Below are 26,108 nucleotides of genomic sequence, written 5' to 3'. Positions count from 1 at the left end.
AGTTAAACATCACACAACACCAGGTTATAGTCCAACAGGTTTATTTGGAAGCACTAGCTTTCGGAGCGACGCGCCTTCATCAGGTGGCTGTGCCATATAAGATTGTAGGATACAGAAGTTATAGCAAAAATTTACAATATAAGTTCTGTGTTTTACAATCTTATACTCCACAACCACCTGATGAAGGAGCAGCGCTCCGAAAGCTAGTGCTTCCAAATAAACCTGTTGGATAATAACCTGGTGTTGTGTGATTTTTAACTTTGTACACGCCAGTCCAAACTTCGGCATCTCCAAATCATGACCTTTATCTGAATGTCACATTCTTGCTTTTTCCTTCCTTGAATCCAATAAAAAAAGTTGAAATTAAGAGTATAATAATGACCTTTTTGGATGTTGAAACCCACGTGATTCACTAATGCCCTTTAGGGAAGGAAACTGCCATCCTTACCTGGTCTGGCCTACATGTGATTCCAGACCCACAGCAATGTAGAACATAGAACGTTACAGCGCAGTACATGCCCTTCGGCCCTCGATGTTGCACCGACCTGTGAAACCAATCTGAAGCCCATCTAACCTACACTATTCCATTTTCATTCATATGTCTATCCAATGACCATTTAAATGCACTTAAAGTTGGCAAGTCTACTAGTGCTGCAGGCAAACCACTCCAGGCCCCTACTACTGATGGGCAGAATCAGACAGAGAGGGATACACACAGAGAGAGATAGAGAGGGTAAGAGAGAAAGAGAGAGAGAGAGAGAGAGAGACAGACACAGAGAGAGAGAGAGGGCAAGAGAGAGTCAGAAAGAGAGAGACAGACAGATAGATAGACGGAGAGAGCGACAGACAGAGAGAGAGAGTGGGAAGACAGAGGGGGAGAGGGAATTGGGAGATAAGAGAGGCAGAGGAGGAGAGAGAGTGCGCAGGGCAGTGAGAAAAGAGGGTGGAGGGAGGGAGAGTGAGAGAGAGGACAGAGATAGATGGGGAGGTAAGAGAGACAGAGGGGAGGAGAGCAAGAACAGGAAGGGACAGCAAATGGAGTGAGGAACTTTATCTCCCTCACTACGACCCCATACCTCGATGGCAGGCTGCAGATTCCCAGTGAAGAAGCCACGTCACCACGAGATGCCTTGGTACCGCAGCGTTAGATTGTGACTGAGCGGCTGATGAAGACAGAGTGTGTAAACGTTTCCCCCAGACTTGAGGCAGCGTGTTTCCCATCCACTCTCCTCCCTCTACCAGGCCGTGAGGGCATCCGTGGGGAGAGGAAGGCGGTATCCCACCACAGCCAACTGGGTTGGGAGAATCAATGGAGTCATTTACAAACTACCAGAGCCACCCTGATCTCCGAGACGATCTGACTCGCTCTCTGCAGAGCCTTGAGCATGTTGACTCCTAACTGCCCTCTGGGTAATTAGGGATGGACAATCAATGCTAGCCTAGCCAGTGACACCATCATCCCACAAATAAATGTTTTAATAAGTTATGCTTTTAACATCGAGAAATTTATTAATTTATTTTGAGGAGTCACTGTGACTTGGCCTCGATAGCTTACTGTGGTACTCTTTGAGTGATGAAATGTTTCTTCAGCTCAGTCCAAATGATTTAACCTATACCCTGAGACAGTTCTGAAGAAGGGTCACCAGATACAACGTGTTAACGCTGATTTCTCTTCACAGATGCTGCCAGACATGCTGAGCTATTCCAGCAATTTTCGTTTTTGATCCAGAGACTGACCCCTGGTCCTAGACTGACCAACCAGAGAAAACATCCTCTCTGCATCTAATCACTACAGACCTGCTCGAATTAGATTCATAGAATCCTTACAGTGTGGAAACAGGCCATTTGGCCCAACAAATCCAGACTGACCCTCCGAAGACCCACCCAGACCCATTACCCTACCCTATTACTCTACATTTACCCCTGACTAATGCACCTAACCTACACCTCCCTGAACTCTATGGGCAATTTTGCATTGCCAATTCACCTAACTTGCATATCTCTGGATTGTGGGAGAAACCATAGTACCCGGAGGAAACCCACGCAGACACAGGGAGAATGTGCGAAATCCACACAGACAGTCACCTGAGGCTGGAATCAAACCCAGTTCCCTGTCACTGTGAGGCAGCAGTGCTAACCACTGAGCCACCATGCTGCCCCAATTGTATATGTTTCAACCATAAACCCTCTAATCTTCTAAATTCCAGTGAACACAGGCCCAGTCAACCAATCTCTCCTCATCAGACAATCCTCCTTTCCCTTACTCAATGGTAAGTGTATTATTTTTCAGATAGGTAGACCAAAACAGCACATAATATGCCAGGTATAATCTCACCGAGGCCCTGTACAAGTACAGTAAACCATGCTTGCTTCTGAACTCAAATCCTCATACAATGAAAACCAAATATACCATTTGCCTTGCTAACTGCTTGCTGCACATACCTGTTGACTTTCATTGACTGGTATACAATGACACACAAATCCCTTTGTACACTCACACTTCCCAATATATCACCATTAAAATGATAGTTTGCCTTACTATCATGTTCCCATTTATATATCATAACACATTACCAAATTATTTTCCTATAATCCCAGTATTCTCACCCACATAACCCATCCTTTTCTCTTGAATCCTTGTTATCTTCACTCACATTCCCAGATATTCTTCCACATGCCCAGTTATTATAACACATACCTGATGACACATTGCCAGTATTTTCACTCTATTCCAATTTATTTTCCCAAAACTAATGACATTTTCAGATATCCAGAATATTCTTTCTTATTTCTGATGTTTTCCACTCATATTCCAGGTGGCTCATTCTCACGTTCACAATTTTTTAAACTTATATTCCTGGTGTATTCAGTCACATTTCCAGCTTTTTTTTCTCACCTGTTCAGTGGTTATCGATAACACCATAAGTCATAGGAGCAGAAGTAGACCATTCAGCCCATAAATCAAATCCAGACGTCACAGGATGACAAAGGAGGTAGAAATTAACATTAGAAAGAGAAAATGTGTTTATGACAGGTGGAAGGCAGAAAATACAATTGAGAATCAACAGGAATACTGAATGCTTGGGGAGGGGTGAAAAAGCAAAGAAAGAAAGTAAAGACAATTTATGATGAAACGCAGGAGACATAAAGGGAAATCCCAAAGTTTTCTACAGATATATAAATAGTAAAAGAGTGATAAAAAGAGGAATGGGTATGAAGAGAGACTAAAGCAGGGATTTCTACATGGAGGCAGGTGGCATGGCTGAGGTGTTAATTGAGTATTTTTCATTTGTCTTCACAAAAAAGGATGCCGCTGCTGCTCAGACCATGGTGACAAAGGGAGGAACACTGTCACTAAAAGAGTTCAAAATTAATACGAAATCAGTCTTGGATTGACAATGATATTCCACGTTGACAAGTCACTGGGATCAGATGAGATGCATCCAAGGAATTTAAAGAATGTGAGGATAGAAATTGCAGGGTCAACAATCTTAATCTTTAAGTCTTTCTTAGGTTTGGGGAAGGTGCCAGATGACAGAGTAATTGCAAATATTACAGCTTTGTTCAACAAAAATTGTAAGGATAACTCCTACAGTTACAGACCAGTTAGTTTAAGTTGTGAGAATTAATTAATTGGAAATAATTATTTGGAATAGAATTAGTAGTCAAATGGAAAAAATGAATTAGGGATGTCAGCACAGCTTTCTAAAGGGGAAATTGTGTTTAAGTAACTTCCTAGAATTCTAGAAGAGGTATCAGAAAGGGTCAATGAGGGTAATGGAGTGGATATGAAGATTTATAAAAAGACTTTTAGAAAGCGTTCAATATAATGCCTCTGAGGAAAGGCTTCTAAGGAAAGATATAGGCTATGGTATAAAAGGGACAGTAGCAGCTGTGTGATAGGGAATGGAGACTAATGGTCAATGGATATTTATTAGGCTGGAATAAGGTTTATAATGGAGTTCTCACCAAGGTTCAGTACTGGGACCCATACTTTTCCTAATATATATTAATGATCTAAATCTTGGTGTGTAGGGCACAATTTTGAAATTTGCAAATGACACAAAATTTGGGAAGAATTGTAAACCACGAGGAAGACAATGTGGAACTCCAAAATGACATTGACAAGTTGGCACAGTAGACGGATTCGTAGCACGAGATTCAAATAGAAAAAAGTGTGAGGTCATGCACTTTGGTCAGAAGAAAATTCAGTACAAAATAAGGGATACAATCTTAAAGGGGCTGCATGAGCTGAGGACCCGTGTAAATATATGAACAGATCATTAAAAGTCAAACAAACACAGATAATACTGCACAGAAAAAAACCCAAAGAACTTTGGGTGATGTAAACCAGAAATTAAATTAGAAATGGCTGGAAAAACTCAACAGATCTTGTAGCATCGGTGGAGAGAAAACAGAGTTAATGTTTCGAGTCCAGTGGCCCTTCGGAATTTCTTCTAGAGAGAATGCTGGACTGTTTTCACAACTATTCTTGAGAAGAGTCATGCCAGACTCGAAATGTTTTGTCCCTCTCTTCATTAATGCTACCAGAATGATTTTCCAGCATCTGTGAAATTTTGCTTTTATTCAATCCCTGGAGGTGGCAGGATAGGTAGAGAGAGCAGTTAATAAAACATACAGTCTCTTGGCTTTATTAATAGGGACATAGAGGTACGAGAGGATGGAGGGGATGTTGAACTTGCTCAAGACACTTGTTGGACCTCAGCTGGAGTATTGTGTATGGTTGTGGGGGTCACATTATGGGAAAGATGTGAATGTACATTATCGATTTACCACAATGGTTTCAGGAATGAGAAACTTTAATTACAATGATAGATTGAAGAAGTAGGGACTTTCTCCTTGGAGAAGAAACAAAGCTGGTAGAGATTTAATAGAGGATTTCAAAATCATGAGGGGCTGGATAGAATAGATGGGGAGAAGCTGTTTCAGAACAAGATGGCATAGATTTAAAGTGACATGCAAGCAAAGCAAGAGTGATGTGTGAAAAAAAACATTATTTTGGTTAGAGTATGGAATGCACTGTCTAAAAATGTGGTGGATGCAGGTTCAACTGAGGCATTAAATAGTTATTTTGATAGAAATGGTGTGCACTGATATGAGGAAAAGGCAGGAGATTGGCAATAGATAACTATGCTTGTTCCACAAGCTGGTGTGGGCATGATGGGCCAGAAGACCTCCTTTTGCACCATAACATTCTGAGATTCCAAGTCTGTTCCACCATTGGATCAGATCGTGGCTGATCCTGATAATTCTCAACTCCACTTTTCTTCCTTTCCCACATAACCCTTGATTCCCTTCCTGATCAAAAATGTCTACTTCAGCCTTGAATATGCTTAATGACCTCATTCTCAAAACTCTTGCTGTAAGCCATAAACTATTTTTATTCATGGTTCCTCAACCATCTTCGCTACTAAATTTCTTTGCCTGTGCACTTTAGCCCTCTCAAACTGAATGCTAAATTCTACCATGTTATGGCAAATGTTTCCTGGGGGGAGTTCTTTCACTCTGAAAATATTTTTTAAAATCTGTCTCCATTGCGCATCACCAGAACCAAAATAGCCTGATCCACGGTTACATCCACAACATTTGTTCAAGGAATATACTCTCAAATACAATCTTTGAGTTCTTCCTCATGGCTATCTCTTCCAATCTGACTTTCCCAATCTACATGAAGATCAAAGTCACCGGTTTTAATGTATAGCCTTTTTTACATGCCCAGATTACTTCCTGATTTATTTCCTACTTGTAGGGGGCCGCTAGACTATTCCTCCCGGTGCCTTCGTCCCTTGATATTTCTCACATCCACCCATATGGATTCCACATCATTTTCTGCTATTGTGCTTATTCCATCCTGGACTGACAAAGCATCACAAACAGATTTTCCTTCTGAAAAGTTGCTATCTCTATTTAGTTCCCAGATTTGATCTCCTTAAGACCATGCATGTAATGATTATAAAGTCATACTTATTAAGCTGTTAATTCATTTATCTTTTATTTGCAGTATTTCTGTTTGCCCTAGCTCAGCTAGAAATCTGAGAATATTACCTCGGAGATTCTGCATTTTAATTTAGGTTCTAACTCTGCAAAGTCTTTCAGCAAAGTATCCGTTCTAGTCCTATCAAAGTCTCACATTCCCAGAGCTTCCTCTCATTTTCCTGTTTTTCATTGTTGTCTCTCAAATGTTGTCTCTCCAGCCTGACTTGGAACTAGATCATTGTTCTCTTTAGTGTCACTGTGTCAGAATGTCCCTCTCAACAGCACTGAGTGTATCTATACAAATGGGCTGCAGAAGTTCAAGAAGAGAACTCACCAGTGCCTTCTCTGAATGGGTAATTCCCAATGTTGTCTCTCAAATTCTCAATGTTTTTAATTCCCTAACCCAGTCCCAGTTTTATCAACCCATCTCTGGGAGGTTTAATTTGAATTTCAGGTGTCTTCTTTTCCATCCCTGGTATTCTATCCCATTGTTATTTTTTGCATATCTCCAATATTTTCCATAAATTTCTGTTTTTTTTTCTTGCATTCCAGTATTTTCCCACATTCAGATATATTTGCTCACATTCCCAATGTCTTCTCTCCCATTCTTTGTATTATCATTTCAGGTGTTTACATTCACTTTCACTCTATTTTCTATCCCATTCCAAGGAACTTTACTTGCACTCCTGATGTTTTATCTCTCATTCCCAATATTTTCTCATACATTCCAGAAGTGTACACAACATTCCAGAAATTCTTTTCTCCCATTCCTGATATTACACTCAGTCTTGCTATTTTCAGTCACATCCTCAATATTTTCATACAAATTTCCAGTCATATCAAACTAATTCCCAATACTTCTCTCAAATTCCCAATGTTTTTACTCCAATTCCAAGCATTTTCTCTCCCATTCCCAGTAATTTCTGTTATGTTCCCAATGTTTCTCTTTCCCATGACTGGTATTTTTTTCCTTACAATCCAAGAGGTTTTCTCCCCCATTTCAGATGTCTTCTATCCCATTTCCAGTATTTTCGCTGTCATTCCTGATTTTTCATTCTCATTCAGTGTTTCCTCTCCCATTTTTGTTTTTTCCACTCACATTCGTGGTGTTAAAAAAAAAGACATTTTCACTTCGAGTACTTAGGGCATGGAATTCACTGCCTGGAAGTATGGTGGACACATTGAAGGAGGGGCATTCGATAACTAGTTAAATGGAAACAATGTGCAGTTTTATTGGAAAAAGGCTGGTGTTTGGTACAAAGCCAACATGCTCAGAGAACCAGTGCAGATATGAGAACCTGAATGGCATCCTCTGTACTGTAATAATTCTCTGATTCGGTGTTTCATTCATAAGCTGTGACTGCACTGGCTATACCAACATTTATTTCCCAGTTGGTGGTGCACATTCTTGAACCACTGGAGATCACGTGATGTGCGGATACTGTACTTACTCTATTCCCTGAGAAACAGGTGCTGCATAGATCAAGCCACAAGCCACAGGCTTTATCTATGATGTAAATTATGGAGAGTTTAAGGGTCAGAGGGTGATTGTGAGAATGATAAGTTTGAAATGCCAACTCAGGGGCTTTGCTCAAAGCTGTCTGCTATTTCCAACTCTTTCATTGTCACGGGAGAATCTGCTGCCAAAAAGCTGTCAGTTGTGATTCAATGCTTTTTATTGCCAATCTATCAAAGTTATATGATGCAGCTGAATGATTGCGAGTACTGCAATAAACAATTCTTTGTATCTGCATATTGGCTCAGCTTCAATATCAATTTACACCACATTTCAGAGATTCTTACTTCACAGAAAGAAGCCATGCAACCCATCACATCCATGTCAACTCTTGGAAATAATTATCCAATACTTTGTTATTGGTTCACGTGACAACACCATCTCCGGCAACACTAATATTACCCATTCTGAGTTGTCCTACAGAAGGCACTGGTGAGTTCTCTTCTTGAACTTCTGCAGCCCATTTGTATAGATACACTCAGTGCTGTTGGGAGGGACATTCTGACACAGTGACACTAAAGAGAACAATGATCTAGTTCCAAGTCAGGCTGGAGCGTGGCTTGAAGGGTAATTTGTGTCGAGTGGTGTTCCCATGGATCTGCTGGCCTTTTCCTTTCCTTGGTGGTAGACATTTAGGTCTAGAAGGTGTAGTCAAAAGTCCTTTAGTGACTAACAGCAGTGCATCTTGTGGATGGTATGCTCCACTGTCAGTCTGCATTGGTGGTGAAGGGAGATGTTGAGGATGGTTGATGGATTGCCAATCAAGTGAGCAACCTTGGGCTGAATGATATCAAGATATTTGAGTATTGCTTCAGCTGCACTTATCCAGGTAAATGGTGAGTAGTCCATCATGTGCCCGAGTCGTACCTTGTTGATAGAAGATAGACACTAGTAAGACAGGAAATGAGTTTCTCACAGACTTCCCATGTTCTGAGATGATGTTATCTATATTATACCCATAGAAACAGACATACAAAGAGACAAGTCAAGACACAAACATTACTAAGGAAGAAAAAAAAAAATAGTGAAACACAGTTCAGGCACTAGTCTGGAATACAGACATTGATAAGTTAGTTTCCTTCATTTCAATTTTGATTATTTTGAGCAGGAGTTGAGGCTGTGGTCACAATTCTGACCGATTGAGGATTTACCTTTCCAGTGTCTCTGAAAGTGGTTTATGCATTTTTCCTTTCAAGGGAACTTGCAGAGAGAGAGAGAGAGAGAAGGCAGCTGATGGGAACATTTTTCTACATCTCCCCAAATTGCAGGGGGGGGGGGGGGGGGGGGGGGGTCAAATTTGCTGCTGCATTGTCCAAATATAAAGTTGCAACTGCTCATCTTAGAGCCAATCCTGGGGTGGCACATTGGCTCAGCAGTTACAACTGCTGCCTCAAAGCAGCAGAGACCTAGGTTTGATTCCAGCTTTGGGTGACACACACACGTGGGCTGAATTTGCATTCGCAGATACATTCTATTTTATTCCAAAAGCACACAATCTGTAGGCAGTCAGTCCACGTGACATCTTATAAGTTCCTACTTGTGTGGCTTTCTTCCGGATGCTCCTGCCACAGTCCAAAGATGTGCAGGTCAGGTGAATTGGCCAGGCTAAATTGCCCGTAGTGTTAGGTGTAGGGGTCTGGGTGGGTTGTGCTTCGGAGGGTCGGTGTGAACTTGTTGGGCCAAAGGGCCTGTTTCCACACCGTAAGTAATCTAATCTAAAAGGAACAATAGCAACATGGATGCAAAATTATCTGATAGAAATCAATGTAATGGACAATGGATATTGTTCAGGATGGAGGAATGTTTGTCGTGGAGTTCCCCAAGGACCAGTAATGGAACACTTGCTTAATGATCTAGATCTTGGTGTACAGGGAGCAATTTAAAAGTTTGCAGGTAACAGTAAAGTTTGAAGAATTGTAAACTGTGAAGAGGAATTCTACTGTGGAACTCCAAAAGAACATTGACAAGTTGGGAGAGTGGGCTGATAGGTGGTAGATGAGGTTCAACGTAAAGAAGTATGAGGTCATATAGCATTGATACAGACCCTTTAGTCGACCTCGTCCATGCCAACCTGGTATCCTAAACTGATCTGGCCCCATTTGCCTTCATTTGGCCCTTATCCCTCTAAACCCTTCCTATTCATGTACCCAACCAGTGTTTTTGATCTTGCTTTTAAAACAATGGTCCAAAAACAATGCAAAAGTTATTATAAAGAATAATTACTACCCCAAGCAAAGAAATCAGTTCAAGCATTGAAAAAAAACCAAAAGTTAAGTACCTATGGTGATGTAATTTGATCAGAAAACCATTGAAAGATCATATGAAGGGCTACAATGCTTGGGCATATATGTGCACAGATCACTGAAGGTGGCAGGACACATGGAGGGAGCAGTTAATACATTATACAATCTCCTCACACAAACAGAAATTTCTGGAAAAACTCAACCGGTCTGTCAGCATCTGTGGAGGGAAAGCAGAGTTAACATGATCCTTCTTCAAAAGGGCCTTTATTGTTTAGATTTTAGAAGAATAAGGGGTCGTCCTTATTGAAAAATACAAGATTCTGAAGAAGCTTAACAAGATAGAAGTTTTGATGAACTAGTGGATATAGCTTTGGAATAAGGGAATACTCATTTAAAACTGAGATGTGAAGGAATTTCTTCTCCCAGACGGTAGTGAATATTTGCAGGTCAGACAGCATCTGAGAAACAGGAGAATCGATCTTTCGGGCGTAAGTCCATCATCTGCAGTCTTCACGTTCGCCCATTAGCGAATATCTGGAATTCATTGGTTAGGCTACCTTTGGAATATTGCGTACAATTCTGGGCTACTTCACATCGGAAGGATACTGTGAAACTTGAAAGGGTTCAGAAAATATTTACAAGGATGTTGCCAGTGTTCGAGGATTTGAGCTATAGAGAGGTTGAATAGGTACACTCCTCCTGATGAAGGAGCAGTGCTCTGAAAGCTAGTGCTTCCGAATAAACCTGTTGGACTATTAACTGATGTTGTGATATTTTTTAGCTTTGTACATCCCAGTCCAACACCGGCATCTCCAAATCATGAAAATCATGAGGGGCATGGATAGGATAAATAGACAGTCTTTTCCCTGGGGTGGGGGAGTCCAGAACTAGAAGGCATAGGTTTAGGGTGAGGGGGGAAAAGATATAAAAGAGAACCAAGGGGCAACTTTTTCACAGAGGGTGGTGCGTGTATGGAATGAGCTGCCAGAGGAAGAATGGAGGCTAGTATAATTGCAACATTGAAAAGGCATCTGAATGGATATATGAATAGGAAGGGTTTGGAGGGATATGGGCCGGGTGCTGGAAGGTGGGGCTAGATTAGGTTGGGATGTCTGGTCAGCATGGATGGGTTGGCCCGAAGGGTCTGCTTCTGTGTTGTACATCTCTATGACTGTGAAGGTTAGATCACTGAAAATGTTTAAACAGGAGGTAGATAGATTTTTAAATATCAAGTGAGGGCTATGATGAGCTGGAATGAAAGAAGAGTTGAGAGCTGGGTCAGAGCAGCCATAATCTAAGAGAATTTCAGGACAGGTTTCTAGGGTGGAATGGCCTCTTTCTTATATTCTAAGTATTGAGGGCTTAAAAAGTGGCCGTCACTATCTCAAAGTAGTTGAGGCAAACAATATTCATGCATTGAAGGGAAACATGTGTGGAGAAAAGAAATTGGAAGGAGTTCCTGGTGAACTGGAAATCACTGCATGCACAAGTTAGGCCAAATATTTCTGCACCTGACATTTTACAGAATTAGACTCATCACAACATGCTTCCCATTCCCATGGCAGCCTTATTTAGAATGTGACAGGCAACTGGATTTTGAAAGTTGACCTGATGTAGTTCCCAAGATTGAGACCTGATCCTGAACAGAGACAAGCACCCTCAAGTGCTAAGAGGATGGCGCTGGTTCTGAGATCGCTGTGAATGATTTCTTTAATTTTTCACTTCTTTTGGTAGTGTAGGAGAAATTGGGACTCTATTCCTTGGAGAGAAGGTTGGCAGGAGATTGGTTAGATGGTGTTCAAAATCACAGCAGGCACCTGAACAGAGCAGAAACTATTCCTATTTGTGAGAGACTTGAGAATAAGAAGGTTCAGATATAAAATACTTGGCAAAAACAATATGTGACAAAAATGTGAGACAAACACGTGTGACAAGATTTAGAGTCTATTGACGTGGTTAACTTTATAAGCCAGGTTCATTCATTGAATTTAACTACCACCAGTTGCTGTGATGAGACTTAAACCTGCCTTAAACCTTTGGATTACGAGTTCAGTTACATTACGATTATGTCATAATCTCCCTCTTTTACCAGAGGAGTTAGTTTGTCTAACTACATTGACAATTACCCCATAGGTGTGTCATAACATGTCTAAACTGGCTGACTGAAATAATTACATAGGTAGGTGGTTAATGTTGGCATTAAAAACAAAACACTAAGCCCCAGAAACAACATATAGAAGATTGACACATTCTCCAATTATAATCTTTTAATTTTTTCTTGGTGCAGACAATGAAATGGTAATAATTTCATTTTATATTAAGGCATATTTTTGAACCAATAATCAAAATGTGATATGATTCTCATCAGTACACTCATTGGGACCAGACCAATAATTTACACTGAAAATTTCACAACATGACATACAGCAGTGCTGTAGAAATTGTAACTAAATTATACAATTGCGTAATGTTGGACCAAATATATTAGACATAATTCTAACAGTCAGCAACTGTTCAGAGAATAGTTTTCCTCAGGTATCACTGGACAATGCATAACAGAAATCAAAAATCCCAAGGCCACTTTCAAAAAACTCAGAAGGATCCAGATTTAAAGTTTAAAACCTTTCGCACTGATTTCCCTTCGGCCTCTGACCCACCCCACCAAAGTCTGGATGAAGGGGCAGTCTAATCGCTGGCTGAGCCATGCCACTTTATTCAGGATATCGATAATGACTTTTGTTATCCCTGGACATCCCAAAGTGCTTTGCAATTAATCTCTGCTTCTTGAAGAGCAGTCACTGAGGGGAGAGGAAATGCAACAACCAATTTGCACACTAAAGATCCCACAACAACAACGCAATGATGACCAGATCATCTATTTTTGTGATATTGATTCAGAGATAAATATTGTCAAGACGACTGGGAAGAAAATCCCTGATTGTCTCTGAAATACTGCCGGGGCTCCTTTATTTTCAGCTGAGCAGCAGCCTAGGCCACGGTTCAACAGCTCGTTGGAATGTCGGCACGTCCAACACAGCAGTTTGAGAGACCTTGTTGTGCCCCTATTCCAAGTGAAAACACTTCTGAGAGAAACTAACTCTTTGTGATCACAAGGTGCACATGGGACATCCTGAGGATGTGAAAAGCTCTATTTAAACACAAACTCTTTGAAACATTACATCTGGAGATAAGATTCTCCAAGTGTTTAATCTTCAGAATGCTGCTTGAGCAAACTTAGGAGAACACGTATTAGGCCGCTGGAAAAATTATTCACATTTCTGATTAGCACTTATGTTTACTAATTACATGTATATCAAGATTGAGAGGGAAAAAGCTGTTTGACAATCACAACTCACCCAATCAGGTACAGGAGAATCTATTTGGTTTCTAACTGGATCCTGTCTTGCTATAGGCAGTTCTGTGACTAATGGCAGGAGGGTAAAGGTGGGGAATATGGACATTGTGCAATACCTCAGAAAAGTTTATTCAACCAGTATTGAAAGTCATCAATACTCCCGACTCCAAGTCTTTACACATGGACTACTAACAAAAGGGGTTCAATTGCAATTGGAAACCTTCGGGTTTAAGCTTTCCTTTTGATGCTAACTTTCTTTCCTTCCGCTCTCTAATGTTCCTTTGGTAACTCTCTAGGTTCCTAAAAGTATCGGGGAGGCAATGGCCTTGTGGTACTACCACTAGATTGTTAGGTAATGTTCAGGGAACCCAGGTTTGAATCCCGGCAGATGGTGTCATTTGAACACAGTAAAACCTGGAAGTAAGAGTCTAATGATAACGTTAATCCATCGTTGATCGTGGGAAAACCTATCTGGGTCACTCATGTCCTTTAGGGAAGGAAGCTTGGCCAGTGATGCCCTCATCCCACGAATGAATAATTTTAAAGACGTGCAAAGGTTAGCTCATTGTCGAGGTTCCACAGTTAACCTTAACACAGCCCAACCCCAGTGGCAGGGGGAGCCTTGCCCTGAGCCTCACTGGTCTCTGATTCCAACAGCACTCACTGTGGCTATGACAACCTAAGGTTGCTCGAGTCAGAATGTGGCACTGGGCTAACGCAGCGTGAGTTGTGGGTGGTGGGAATGGCGGGGGGGGAGAGCAGGAGCAATGCAAAAGAAAATTAAAATCTGACAGCAGAAGATACTGGACATAGCTGCGCTGGCTCCCCCATTGGTTCAGGTTACAGACATAATCAGTTACAGGCATTAAACACACAATACAACTGAAACAAACTACAGAGTCTGCAGACACTGAAAAACCCTAAAGTGAACAGAAAAAGTAGGAACTAACCAGGACAGTGGTTGTGGACAGAGATAAGAGTTTCCGCAGTTTAACTGGGTCAGGGAGAAAGGAATATCAAAGAACAAAGAAAATTAACAGGTCCTTCAGCCCTCCAAGCCTGAGCCGATATCCTTGCTCTTACAGCTGTAGTTGTAGAATTGACCATATGCAATGCACACTGTGCACTATGTACCACCTACAAGATGCACTGCAGCAAACTGCCGCAGGCTGCAATTGTACCTTCCAAAACCACAACTTTCACTACAAGGACAAGGGCAAATTCACCTCCAAGTCTAATAACGCCCTGACTGGTAACTACATCGCTTTATTGTCACTGGGTCAAAATCCTGGAACTTCCTTCATAACAGCAAGGTGTGTTCCAGTACCACATGGACAGCAGCTGTTCAAGAAGACAGCTCAGCACTACCTTCTCCAGGGAGAGAGTGGGTGATAGATTTCTCATGACTTTCACCTTCTTACGCTATCTTAGATCAAAACTCTCATCATCCGAAAGGCCACTGAGAGTGTCATTAATCAGCTTTTTAGTTAAAGCAGCAAATCAAGCAAAAGAACATTTAGAGACAGGCAGTAAATGTTGCCTTGCTAGTGACATTACTCCTAGCATAGTAAGAGAATTGCTTTGTGTTTGCCTTACAGCTAAAACATACAGCACTTAAACAGATTCACAGTGGATCTAGAAATGTCCTTACATACACACTATCTCACATATGTTTACACATACACTAGCATTCACACTAATCTCAGTGCAATATTTACTGTTGCTCACTTTTATTAAGTGTATTCTAGTCTAAAGATGCAGCCTTGACAATTTTCTCCAATCATGAACAAATACTGCCTGACCTACCTCTACTTGCCTCACCCAGTCCTTCTGGGATGGCTAACTTCCCACAGTTAGCAGACGGGACGACGGACCAACTTCAGCCTCATATACTTTTAATGAGTCCAAAACAGAGCCGTTTTTGATCCTCTGTCACCTTGGCTGTTCTCCACCAACAAATACCAAATAAACCACGCAGCTACGCTTTACAATGCATCATTTCACAACTCAATATGGAAAGTGAAAACAATTTACCTAGGAAAAGACCATTCATGATCTTGAGGAGCATCCGATGGAGTTTAATTCAGATAAAAGCAAGGTGCTGCATTTTGGGAAAGCAAATCTTGGCAGGACTTATATACTTAATGGTAAGATCCTAGGGAGTGTTGCTGAACAAAGAGACCTTGGAGTGCAGGTTCATAGCTCCTTGAAAGTAGATAGGATAGTGAAGGCATTTGGTATGCTTTCCTTTATTGGTCAGAGTATTGAGTACAGGAGTTGGGAGGTCAGGTCGTGGCTGTACAGGACATTGGTTAGGCCACTTTTGGAATATTGTGTGCAATTCTGGTCTCCTTCCTATCGGAAAGATGTTGCAAAACTTGAAAGGGTTCAGAAAAGATTTACAAGGATATTGCCAGGGTTGGAGGATTTGAGCTACAGGAAGAGGCTGAACAGGCTGGGGCTGTTTCCCCTGGAGCATTAGAGGCTGAGGGGTGACCTTATAGAGGTTTATAAAATCATGAGGGGCATGGATATGATAAATAGACAAAGTCTTTTCCCTGGGGGGAGGGGGGGAGCCCAGAACTAGAGGGCATCAGTTTAGGGTGTGAGGGGAAAGATATAAAAGAGACCTAAGGGGCAACCTTTTCACGCAGAGGGTGGTACGTGTATGGAATGAGCTGCCAGAGGAAGTGGTGGAGGCTGGTACAATTGCAACATTTAAAAGGCATCTGGATGGGTATGTGAATAATAAGAGTTTGGAGGGATATGGGTCAGGTACTGGCAAGTGGGACTAGATTAGGTTGGGGTATCTGGTTGGCATGGATGAGTTGGACCGAAGGGCCTGTTTCTGTGCTGCACATCTCTATGACACTATAACTTAGATCTCAGAGGGGAAGCTGCCATACAATAAACTGACATACAAGGGGTATAAAATAACTCACCAAATACAAGGGACATTTTAATACAGTGTTTAAAAAGCAGCCGATTTAAGTGAACACACTGCTAAGAGGAAATTCAACCCGGAAACACACTCAAGTTCCTCAGGGTACATTCCATCAGAAAGATGTCTCAAAGTTTGTCTATCAGGAAAAGAGTTGCCCACAGTGACCAACATCAAAACTAAAACACACAGGTACCGTCCCAGAGCTGCTGAGATATGAACAGGGTCAAAACACATCCAACAAAACGTTTATCGTAATTTGGGAAACCCCAATTGATCCACAGTTTTCTGGGAGAAGCGAGTTCGGATAATTTCGCTGGCTGTGAACGAAAAGACAATTCTTGATTCACTCCCCCATCCCGAAAGCTCTAAGGCTGCGTCCCCATGCTCTCAATTTCACCAGCAGAAGAAACAGTCTCTCTGCATCCACACTGATAAAACAGCTCAATCTGATTATTTTTTAAAACTGAGGGAACATGGGCCATATTTATAGTTTGAAGTGAATCAAAACACGCGAAATCACGGGTGTTCTTGCAAAAGGTGAAGGGTGGAAGGTATAGGGGAGATGTCAGGGGTGGGTTCTTTACCCAGAGAGTGGTGGGGGCATGGAATGCGCTGCCTGTGGGAGTGGTAGAGTCAGAATCTTTGGTGACCTTTAAGCGGCAATTGGATAGGTACATGGATAGGTGCTTAAGCTAGGACAAATGTTTGGCACAACATCGTGGGCCGAAGGGCCTGTTCTGTGCTGTATTGTTCTATGTTCTAAAATCTCACTTGCAGACTTGAATTTTGTTTGGCTCATGGGATATGATATCAGCGGCAAAACCAGCATTTATTGTCCATCACAAGGTTGGTGTACAGGTCACTTAACAAGTAATCCAGAGGCCCAGGTTAACTCACTGGAGACACAAGTTCAAATTTCATTGCAACAGCTGATGAGATTTTATATTTAATTAAGCTCAGTCCATTAAAAACTTAGGTTGGAGGCCCTCTTGTAGTGCAGAGGTAGAGTCCTTCCCCCAGACCAGGAGATTTGGGTTCAAATCTCACCGACTCCACAGGCATATAACAACATCTCTGAACAGGTTGGTTAGAAAAACAGGCAAAAAGAAATAAAAACCTGGATTAGATCAACAGGTGACTGGTATTCAGGGGCCCAAAAACCCAGCTGGTTCACAAAAGGTCCTTTAAGAAAAGACAACTGGTCTGGCCTAAGTAACTCCTAACCCTCAGCAACATGGTTGCTCTCCACTGCTCTCACAGGCAAAAGTGATGGTGACAAATGCTGGTGCAGTATTAATAAGCAATAAAGAATTGCTTGAGAAGGATGCTGATCTTTTTCTAGGTGGTAAAATTTTTGTATTTGGCAGGGGCTGTCAGAAAGGCATCACTCTCTTACTGCAGTGCCAGCTATTGATGGTACACACTGCTGGCCAGAGAGACAGTGAATGTTTAGAGGAGGAGATGGGGTGCCAATCATGTGGCTGCTTTATCCTGGATGAAGCTTGAGTGCTGTTGAGGCTTCACTCATCCAGGCAAGAGGAAGAGTATTCATCACACTCGTATGGACAGGCTTTGGGAAATCAGTGAGTTACCCACTGCAAAGTTCCCAGCTTCTGACACGTTCTTACAGTCACAGATCCTGGGTTGTAGATAGACGGGCATAAACAGTAATGCTGTTGAATGTCAGTGGGAGAGGTTTAGACACACATATTGAAGATGGTCATGCCTGGGCATTTATGTGGTGTGAATGTTAATTACTATCCATCAGCCCATGTACGAATATGGTCTAGGTCTTGCTGCATCGACCACTTCAGTATTTGAGGTATACCAAGTGGTGCTGAATATGCTCAGTGAACACCCTCACTTCTGACTTTGCCAATGAACATTAATGCAGACGTGGAATGGGAGTGCCAACTGGAAAAATCAAAAATGATGGTTCCCAGTCATAAGGATATAGTTTCAGAAATATATGAAGTCTTCACTCCAAGAGCCTAATAAAGACTCCTCCTGTTGATTTTGAATTAATCTATGCAAAGACTGTGGAAGCTGAGGCTTCAGAGCAGAGAACCATATGGCAAGATTCAACAAAGCGCTCAATATTGTGAGGCGTTTTGAAGGTATAACAGGAATAATCTGTTTGTCTGCAGGAGGGTCAGGAACCAAAACATAAACAAGTGGCAAAAGAACCAGAAAAGAACTATTTATTTGTTATGATCTAGAAGATCCGAGTAACTTTCAAAAACAAAACCTGGATCAATATTTTGGGGAACTATTACAGGAGGAGTGAAGTTTATTGACTAAATGCTTTGAAAATCAAGCGCAAGCACAATGATCAAAAGTCTTTTGATCATTGGGTTGGTATAGGTAGCACCAATGGCAATGAGCAACTGTTTTTATCAGGACAATACACACAGACATTGTAACAGATAGATTCAGATTACTATAGACCCAAAATGACTACGCATAGCTACCATTCAGAAACTGGCATAGCTGCTAAACCACTGGCAGCAGTGTGTCATTATGGAATAGTTTGCTGGGTCAGTTCAGAGGGCAGTTAAGAGTCAACTACGTCAATATCGAGTCACATACAGGCCAGACCTGATAATGAAGGCACAGCTAATTCCATAAAGGACATTAGTGAATCAGACAGATTTTAACAGCAATCTGGTTTGGTCATCATTACTACTGAGACAAGTTTTACATTCCAGGTTTACTTTTTAACTGAAGTTAAATTCATCAGCTACAGCAATGAGATAGGATCTCGGAATCATTAGCTCTGGTTTCTGGATTACGAGTGCAGTAACATAACCACTGGACTACTGTTCTGTTTCAGCAACTTTCATAGTCATTTCTGTTCTCTCTGGAGCCAGCCCAGATACCTCGCTGATTGTGGCATGGTGCATAAACAAATTATTATTGCAATCAGACAATAATCAACTATACACTGAACATGTTTTGATTGCAAAAGGTTGCCCAATCGCACAGCACAACGTGAAGTAAAATGCACCAAATGTTAGTGCTTGCAGCACAGAATCATAAAACATCATATTGACTAAGTTTCACAACATGGTTAGACCAAACAGTACGCTTTGAGCATAAACACGCAGGATATGAAGTACTTTGTGAGGCACAAGCACGTGAACTTTGCTGTGCCTCACTGTACAGTGTACTTTGTACCTGCTCAAAGTACATACCTAAGTTTCAACAACTTGGTTAGACCAAACAAAATACTTGGAGCTGAAACAGACATTACAATCTATTTTGTGCACACACAAGGCAGAACACATGCACGATGGTATACACTGTGAGAGTGCCCACAGCACAGTGTCATCTTTGCACTTCCACAGTATAACATGCAATGTGCACTGCAATATGACATCTATAAGTCAATATTAAAAAATTAAACATTTCTACGACACATTCATACACAATGCACACACTGTTAGCTCAAACTAATGAACCCCATTACTTCAAAAAATTCAATAAGGTTACTTTGAAAGACAGATTATAAAATTAGCACAGAATAAAAAAAAATCTTGTTTACAGATATCATTCTAAAAGTTGCAGAAAACTGACAATTTAAGCATATCATAAATTAAAATTAAATTAACTGTACCTTGCGAGAATCAGTTCTATCTAGGGTACAGCTGGTTCAAACACAGTCCAGCAATGTATTCAGAGTTACTCATCACTGATGAGTAATGGCTAAGGGTCTGTCAGTTTTAAATGTCCCTCTGGTTTCAGAGTTGAGCTGGTGATGCTGGGCAAGCACAAAAGGGCCAAGGATTAAACAGCTAAAAGGTTACAGCGAGTGAGTGCGGGATTCAGTGCTTTAAAATAAAAGAGGTGGCATGGACTGGCAATGGGGGCATAGGTTCAAATCCTGCCATGGCAGTTGGTGAAATCAGAATTCCATACATTCCTAATTAAAAGTAGTCCGTCTACTGGTAACCATGTAACCGTTGTCAATTGTGTTTTAGGACAATCAAACAGCTCCATTACTGTTTTTATTAACATAAGCCTTTTATTGCCTCATTTCCATTTTCAAGTTTTCAGATGGTCATGGTAGGATTTGAACTCCTTTTCCTTGGATTATAGATGATAACAAAAGCAAACACAAGTGTGAGCACGTTTAAGGATGAAACAAGCTTGACAAATCTGCAATAATCTTTTAAAAAAGGTTCACATGGGAAGCAAATGTAATTTTTAACAAGGTGAAAATTCAGAATGATCACGAGGGCGAAAGGTGAGAGTTCAGTCTGGCATTTATAGTGTTTTGTTTATCTTTCATGGAATTTCACCTTGTGCTTAAATAGACGATGAAGACTGAACGGTACAAATGTGCAGGAGAGTCTGGAACTCACAACGTATGTGATGACAGTTATAATCCAGGATTCGACTCAGAGGCCAATATTATAATGGAGGCCCAAGGTCGAGGGAAGACTGGTGTAGTGAGGGTGCCCACTGGATTCTAGTAAGCCATTCCCTGAACTTTAGTGTATCAGACCGTCAAAAGGACAGTACTGTCTCAATTGAAAAACAAGTAAATGAAGAAATAAAAGTGAGATTACATTGGTGGGCAGCACGGTGGCACAGTGGTTAGCACTGCTGCCTCACAGCACCAGAGACCCGGGTTCAATTCCCGCCTCAGGCGACTGATTGTGTGGAGTTTGCACGTTCTCCCCGTGTCTGCGTGGGTTTCCTCCGGGTGCTCCGGTTTCCTCCCACAGTCCAAAGATGTGCAGGTTAGGTGAATTGGCCATGCTAAATTGCCCGTAGTGTTAGGTAAGGGGTAAATGTAGGGGTATGGGTGGGTTACGCTTCAGCGGGTCGGTGTGGACTTGTTGGGCCGAAGGGCCTGTTTCCACACTGTAATGTAATGTAATCTAATCTAACCTTGAACGTCCTGTGCATCCTCCATAGGTGTAATTGTGAGAGTCCATTAAACATTTTCTACATGACCTGGGACTCTGAGACTATTTACCTACAAGAAGGGTCTCTAATCACATAAGGTGCCTGAAAGCAGGTTAGTTTCTGAAAATGACTTTTGATGTTTTCTGTCTTGGTAGGCATAATTACCATGTGGGACCTATGTATCTGACAGGATCGGTTGGGAGGGGAGGGGAGTGAAATATTAATTATTCTATTCATCTCGACACAGATGTTGCCTGCTGTGTACTTTCCCAATACTCTCTCTTTATTTTTGTGTTATCATCTGGCTAAATGTGTGATAAACATCATAAAAAAAAAGGAAGGCCATTCAGCCCCTCAAGTCTGCTCCACCAAATACTGGCCACAGGAAACCAGACAGCAGTCTGTTCTTCTTCAAGATGGATCAAACAAGGTCTTTCAGATCCACCTGAGAGGGCCTTTGTTCTAAAGTGCCATATGAACGGTGGCACATTTGACAATGCAGCAGCCCCTCAGCAGAAACATCAGCCTGGTTTCTGTGTTTGGATCCCTGGTGGTGTTGCCATTGGACTAGTAACCCAGATATCAAGCAATGGTTTAGGCATCTGATCACATTGCAAATAATGGAGAGCTTGAATTAAAAAAAAACACTGAAATTAGGATTGTAACGATGAACACTGTCAATTTATGACAGTTGTCATAAAAACTCATCTGTTACACTTCAGGGAGGGAGATCTGTTATACTTACCCAGGTTGGCCTACATGTGACTCCAGACACATGGGTGAGTCTTAGCTGCCCTCTGGACAATGAGGGATGGGCAATAAATATTGGGCTAGTCAGTGATACTCACATTGAATGCATGAATAAAATAACTTGAGTCATGAGTGTAACCAAGGCTAGGTTGACATCTAATGAATAAAAAGCATTTGGAATGAGTGGGAGCACTGGATTTGCTGCACTGGAGACTGAAAGGAGTCAGCAGATTTCCCAGAGTCTCAAATCCACAAGTATCAGCAAATACAGGACAGTAAATCAGGTGGGCAGTGATAATTGGGACAAGGAGGGACAGGTGGCAATCTTCACTCAGTGAGGCTGTAGATTAGATTAGATTCCCTACAGTATGGAAACAGGCCGTTCGGCCCAACAAGTCCACACCAACCCTCTGAAAAGAAACTCACCCAGACCTGTTCCCCTACATTTACCCCAGACTAATGTACCTAACACTATGGGCAATTTTAGCATGGTAAAAACAATTGCTGTGCTCTTCCAGCACCACTGATCCAGCAATTTTAGCATGGCCAATTCACCTGTACTTCATTGGATTGTGGGAGGAAACTGGTGCACCCGGAGGAAATCCAAACAGACATGGAGAGAATGTGCAAACTCCACACAGACAGTCGCCCAAGGCTGGAATCGAACATGGGTCCCTGGCGCCGTGAGGCAGCAGTACTAACCACTGAGCCACCGTACCACCCTACACTTGTGCATCTCATCTCAACGGATTACAGATCAGCAATAACAAAAATCTCTGGGACAGGGTGGGGCAGTGGTGCCTTGATTGGGTTAAAGGGATAACAAGCAGCGAGATCAGACCTTCAAGTTTTCAGAACCACAAGAGTGGAGTCTCTGCCAGCAGGAGCTGGACAGCATCTGCCAGTCACCGTACAAACCAGTCATTAGTGCATCTTGTCTCTGAAAAACCATGAAATACAATTTTTTTTTAAATTCAAAGAACTGCAGATGTGGAAATCAGAAATTACTGGGAAAACGCACAGCAGTTCTGGCAGCATCTGTGGAGGGAAAGCAGAGTTAATGTTATTGGGGGGGGTGTGGGGGTAAACGTTAACTCTACTTTCTCTCCAAAAACAAAAATTCACACAATACGCAGCCTCAATACCTGAGGAATTTAAAATTCTGATCTGTCCCTGTCACTCCTCTGCTAACCCAGACCTCTAGTCTAAACCAGAATTCACTCGATTGCCAGCTTTAAAGTAACTCCTGAGAAATAGCTGACCAGGTGAAAAATAAGCAGGTTCCAATCAGAAAACAACAATGCATCAACGTACAGGCTGCAGTCAACATTTGCCTATCTGGGTAGAATCCAGTGGTTGCCATTGCACTGCCTGTCAACCTGACATTTATCTCAGTAAATAGTAATTAGTTAGCTAAGGTCATTTCACCCCCTTTCTCTGGCCACCTGCTTCCCATTAATGAGTCACCTAGTCCATCTATGCTCCCAATTGTAGTAAAGGCTAACCACGACACGACGAGATTACCAACTATCCATGAGGTATGGGTTACATTAATATGCTGTGGGCTTTCCTTGGTTAAATCTTCGAGGAGAAAGTGAGGTCTGCAGATGCTGGAGATCAAAGTTGAAACTTTATTGCTGGAACAGCACAGCAGGTCAGGCAGCATCCAGGGAACAGGAGATTCGACATTTCGGGCACAGGCCGAAGAAGGGCCTGTGCCCGATTCCTGAAGAAGGGCCTGTGCCCGAAACGTCGAATCTCCTGTTCCCTGGATGCTGCCTGACCTGCTGTGCTGTTCCAGCAATAAAGTTTCAACTTTCCTTGGTTAAAAACTGGTACAACTATTCCACTCTCCCGGGGGATATCCCATCACCATCCACTCACGGAGTACATAACCGCATGGGATCCAGCCTCACAAAGACGTCTCTTGCAGGATCTCTGCCACCTGGTCTTCTTTCCTAATTTCCACTTCCACTGGTGGTTCAGATGCAAACTTCTGCTTCTCTTCCCCCCTCGTCACATCGTTATTTATCACCCCGTTTGGCTCTTTGGTTGGCACGAGAGAATGCTGCAAGCTGGGTTCACTGCTCTGTGTTCAAGAGGAAGGCAGAAGAGAGGACACGAATCAGGCAAAACACTGACATCTCAACTTCATACAAACACTAAAATAGTAAATATCTTAACATTTCACCTGTTACGACACGGTGGTGAACCCTTCTGTTAATTAAACCAAACACTCAGGAAAGTTCACCTCATCTCTTAATCTGTTAAAATATGAGTGACAGAGAATTCCCAAACCCCACTATCTTAAGAAAATACCAAATTATTTTTTAACTCTAAAAGTGAACATTAAATAACAATTATTCACAACTCTAAGCACCCCCCCTTCTCTTAACTGCTTACTATCTGCCTCCAACTCTATAATATGCTGTTCCAATAAAACACTTATTAAAATGACAGCAACGTAATTTCATAACCACACAGCCGCTGTGGTCGAGTTTTTCTTCTTCTGGCTGGGGATCTCCCTGGATCATCATCTTTCTTTTTACTGCGAGTATGTTTCATATGAAAAGGTACCTTTGATAGAGAGTGCTTCCAAATTTCTTGGAAAGCAGGATGTAAGCTCTCCACGTGTTTGCCTCCACAGCAATTGCTCTTTGACCAATTTTCAAAATGTCCGCATTTTATACCCCCCAACATCCAATCGTCTCATTGGTTTGATGTTGGCAAAACAATAAATTCAAACTCCACTGGGTTTTAGTATCTTGGGGCATAATTTAAGCTGATTGGTTAAATTCAAATTGTTGTCAAAACAGCAACCAAAACTCAGGTATCCATTTCAGAGCCAAATGTTACAAATCTTCAATTTTCCAGTACATTCTGGGACTGCCATCTAGTCATATACACAGGTGCTTGCAATCTCTAAGTTCAGAACAGTATTCTCTCTCTATTAAAGGTTAAGTACATAACTTCAACTTCATAACACTCCTCAGACTGCCACTGAGTGATCAGAATAAATGTCTGAGTATGATTGGAGCCCATTAAAACATCCTGGGAAGTTTGTGTGCTTCCCAGATCAGGGAATGTAGAACATTCTGCAGAACAAAGTCACAGTACATAGTTTGACACTAAAGATTACGATGAGGGGAAATTTCTTCAGAGGTTGTCAATCTCTGTTGCAGAGGTTGGGTACTTAGTCCTTAATTATATTCGTAACTAATTTGAAAAATCTTTGGACAGGAATAAATTGAAGGAATATGGGGATTGGAAGGGAAGAAGAGAGGTAATCTACCATAAGCTGAGTGGCAGTGCAGGATCCATTCCTGCTTGTGTTTCCTAGGTTCTTGTGTTCATCTCGCTGAGCTGTTAGATTGACATTACGCTCAAAAAATAACATGATGTGCAGTGAAGAGCCACTGACGTTGCCTGGTTTGGGGGGGGGGGGGGGGGGGGGACTTGTATGGAATGAGCTGCCAGAGGAAGTGATGGAGGCTGGTACAACTACCAAGATTTAAAAGGCATCTGGATGGGTACATGAATACAAGGGTTTAGAGAGATATACCCAAATGCTGGCAAATGGGACTAGGACATATTGGGATGACTGATCAGCATGGACAAATTGAACTGAAGGGTCTGTTTCTGTGTTGTCTGACTCTATATCTTAGCACGGCACCACCAGTGAGCCCTTCAGACAGAGAGACCCACCCTGGGGGTGAACTGTCCACATTGGCAGTGGAGCTGCAGACAGTGAGGCCCTGCCCTGGAGGTGGAGCTGCAGACAGTGAGGCCCCGCCCTGGAGGTGGAGCTGCAGTGAAGTCCCACCCCAGGATGCAGCTGCAGACAGTAAGGCCCCACCCTGAGGGGTGGAGCTGCAGACAGTGAGGCCTCGCCCTGAGGGTGGAGCTGCAGACAATGAGGCCCTGCCCTGGGGGTTGAGCTGCAGTCAGTGAGGCCCTGCCCTGGGGGTGGAGCTGCAGCAAGGCCTGCCCTGTGGGTGGAGCTGTAGACAGTGAGGTCCTGCCTTGGGGGTTGAGCTGCAGTCAGTGAGGCCCCACCCTGGGGTGGATCTGCAGACAGTGAGGCCCCGCCCTGGGGGTGGAGTTGCAGACAGTGAGGCCCTGCCTTTGGGGTTGAGCTGCAGTCAGTGAGGCCCCGCCCTGGGGTGGATCTGCAGACAGTGAGGCCCTGCCCTGGGGGTGAAGCTGCAGACAGAGAGGCCCCACCCTGGGGGTTGAGCTGCAGTCAGTGAGGCCCCGCCCTGGGGTGGATCTGCAGACAGTGAGGCCCCGCCCTGGGGTGGATCTGCAGACAGTGAGGCCCCGCCCTGGGGTGGATCTGCCGACAGTGAGGCTCCGCCCTGGGGTGGATCTGCAGACAGTGAGGCTCCG

The 26,108-nt window shown here is 42.5% G+C and overlaps 1 protein-coding gene across 7 annotated transcripts in view; it reads right to left on the bottom strand.

Annotated features, from left to right (window-relative positions):
- Positions 1-7,545: 7,545 nt before the first annotated feature.
- Positions 7,546-26,108, bottom strand: part of slc5a6a (solute carrier family 5 member 6a) — a 66,654-nt gene continuing 48,091 nt past the window's right edge. For 3 of the 7 annotated variants that reach the window (XM_087974669.1, XM_087974677.1, XM_043704211.2), the window contains exons 16-17: positions 23,604-23,808; positions 12,002-22,757 (exon numbers count right to left, since the gene is read on the bottom strand). In XM_087974669.1, the coding sequence (XP_087830795.1) occupies positions 23,632-23,808 (177 nt within the window). In that variant the 3' untranslated portion in view covers positions 12,002-22,757; positions 23,604-23,631. Of the gene's footprint in view, positions 8,459-12,001; positions 22,758-23,511; positions 23,809-26,108 lie in introns of those variants that run through there. The other 4 variants (XR_015751443.1, XM_043704196.2, XM_043704204.2 and 1 more) reach the window with 4 other exon arrangements.

Source organism: Chiloscyllium plagiosum, unplaced genomic scaffold (genome assembly GCF_037043375.1).
Source record: "Chiloscyllium plagiosum isolate Xiang-an unplaced genomic scaffold, Cpla_swu_hap1 HiC_scaffold_2, whole genome shotgun sequence".
In the NCBI taxonomy this organism is placed as follows: domain Eukaryota; kingdom Metazoa; phylum Chordata; class Chondrichthyes; order Orectolobiformes; family Hemiscylliidae; genus Chiloscyllium; species Chiloscyllium plagiosum.
Note: the sequence above shows the minus strand (reverse complement) of the source record. Positions and strands in the feature narration are given on the sequence as shown.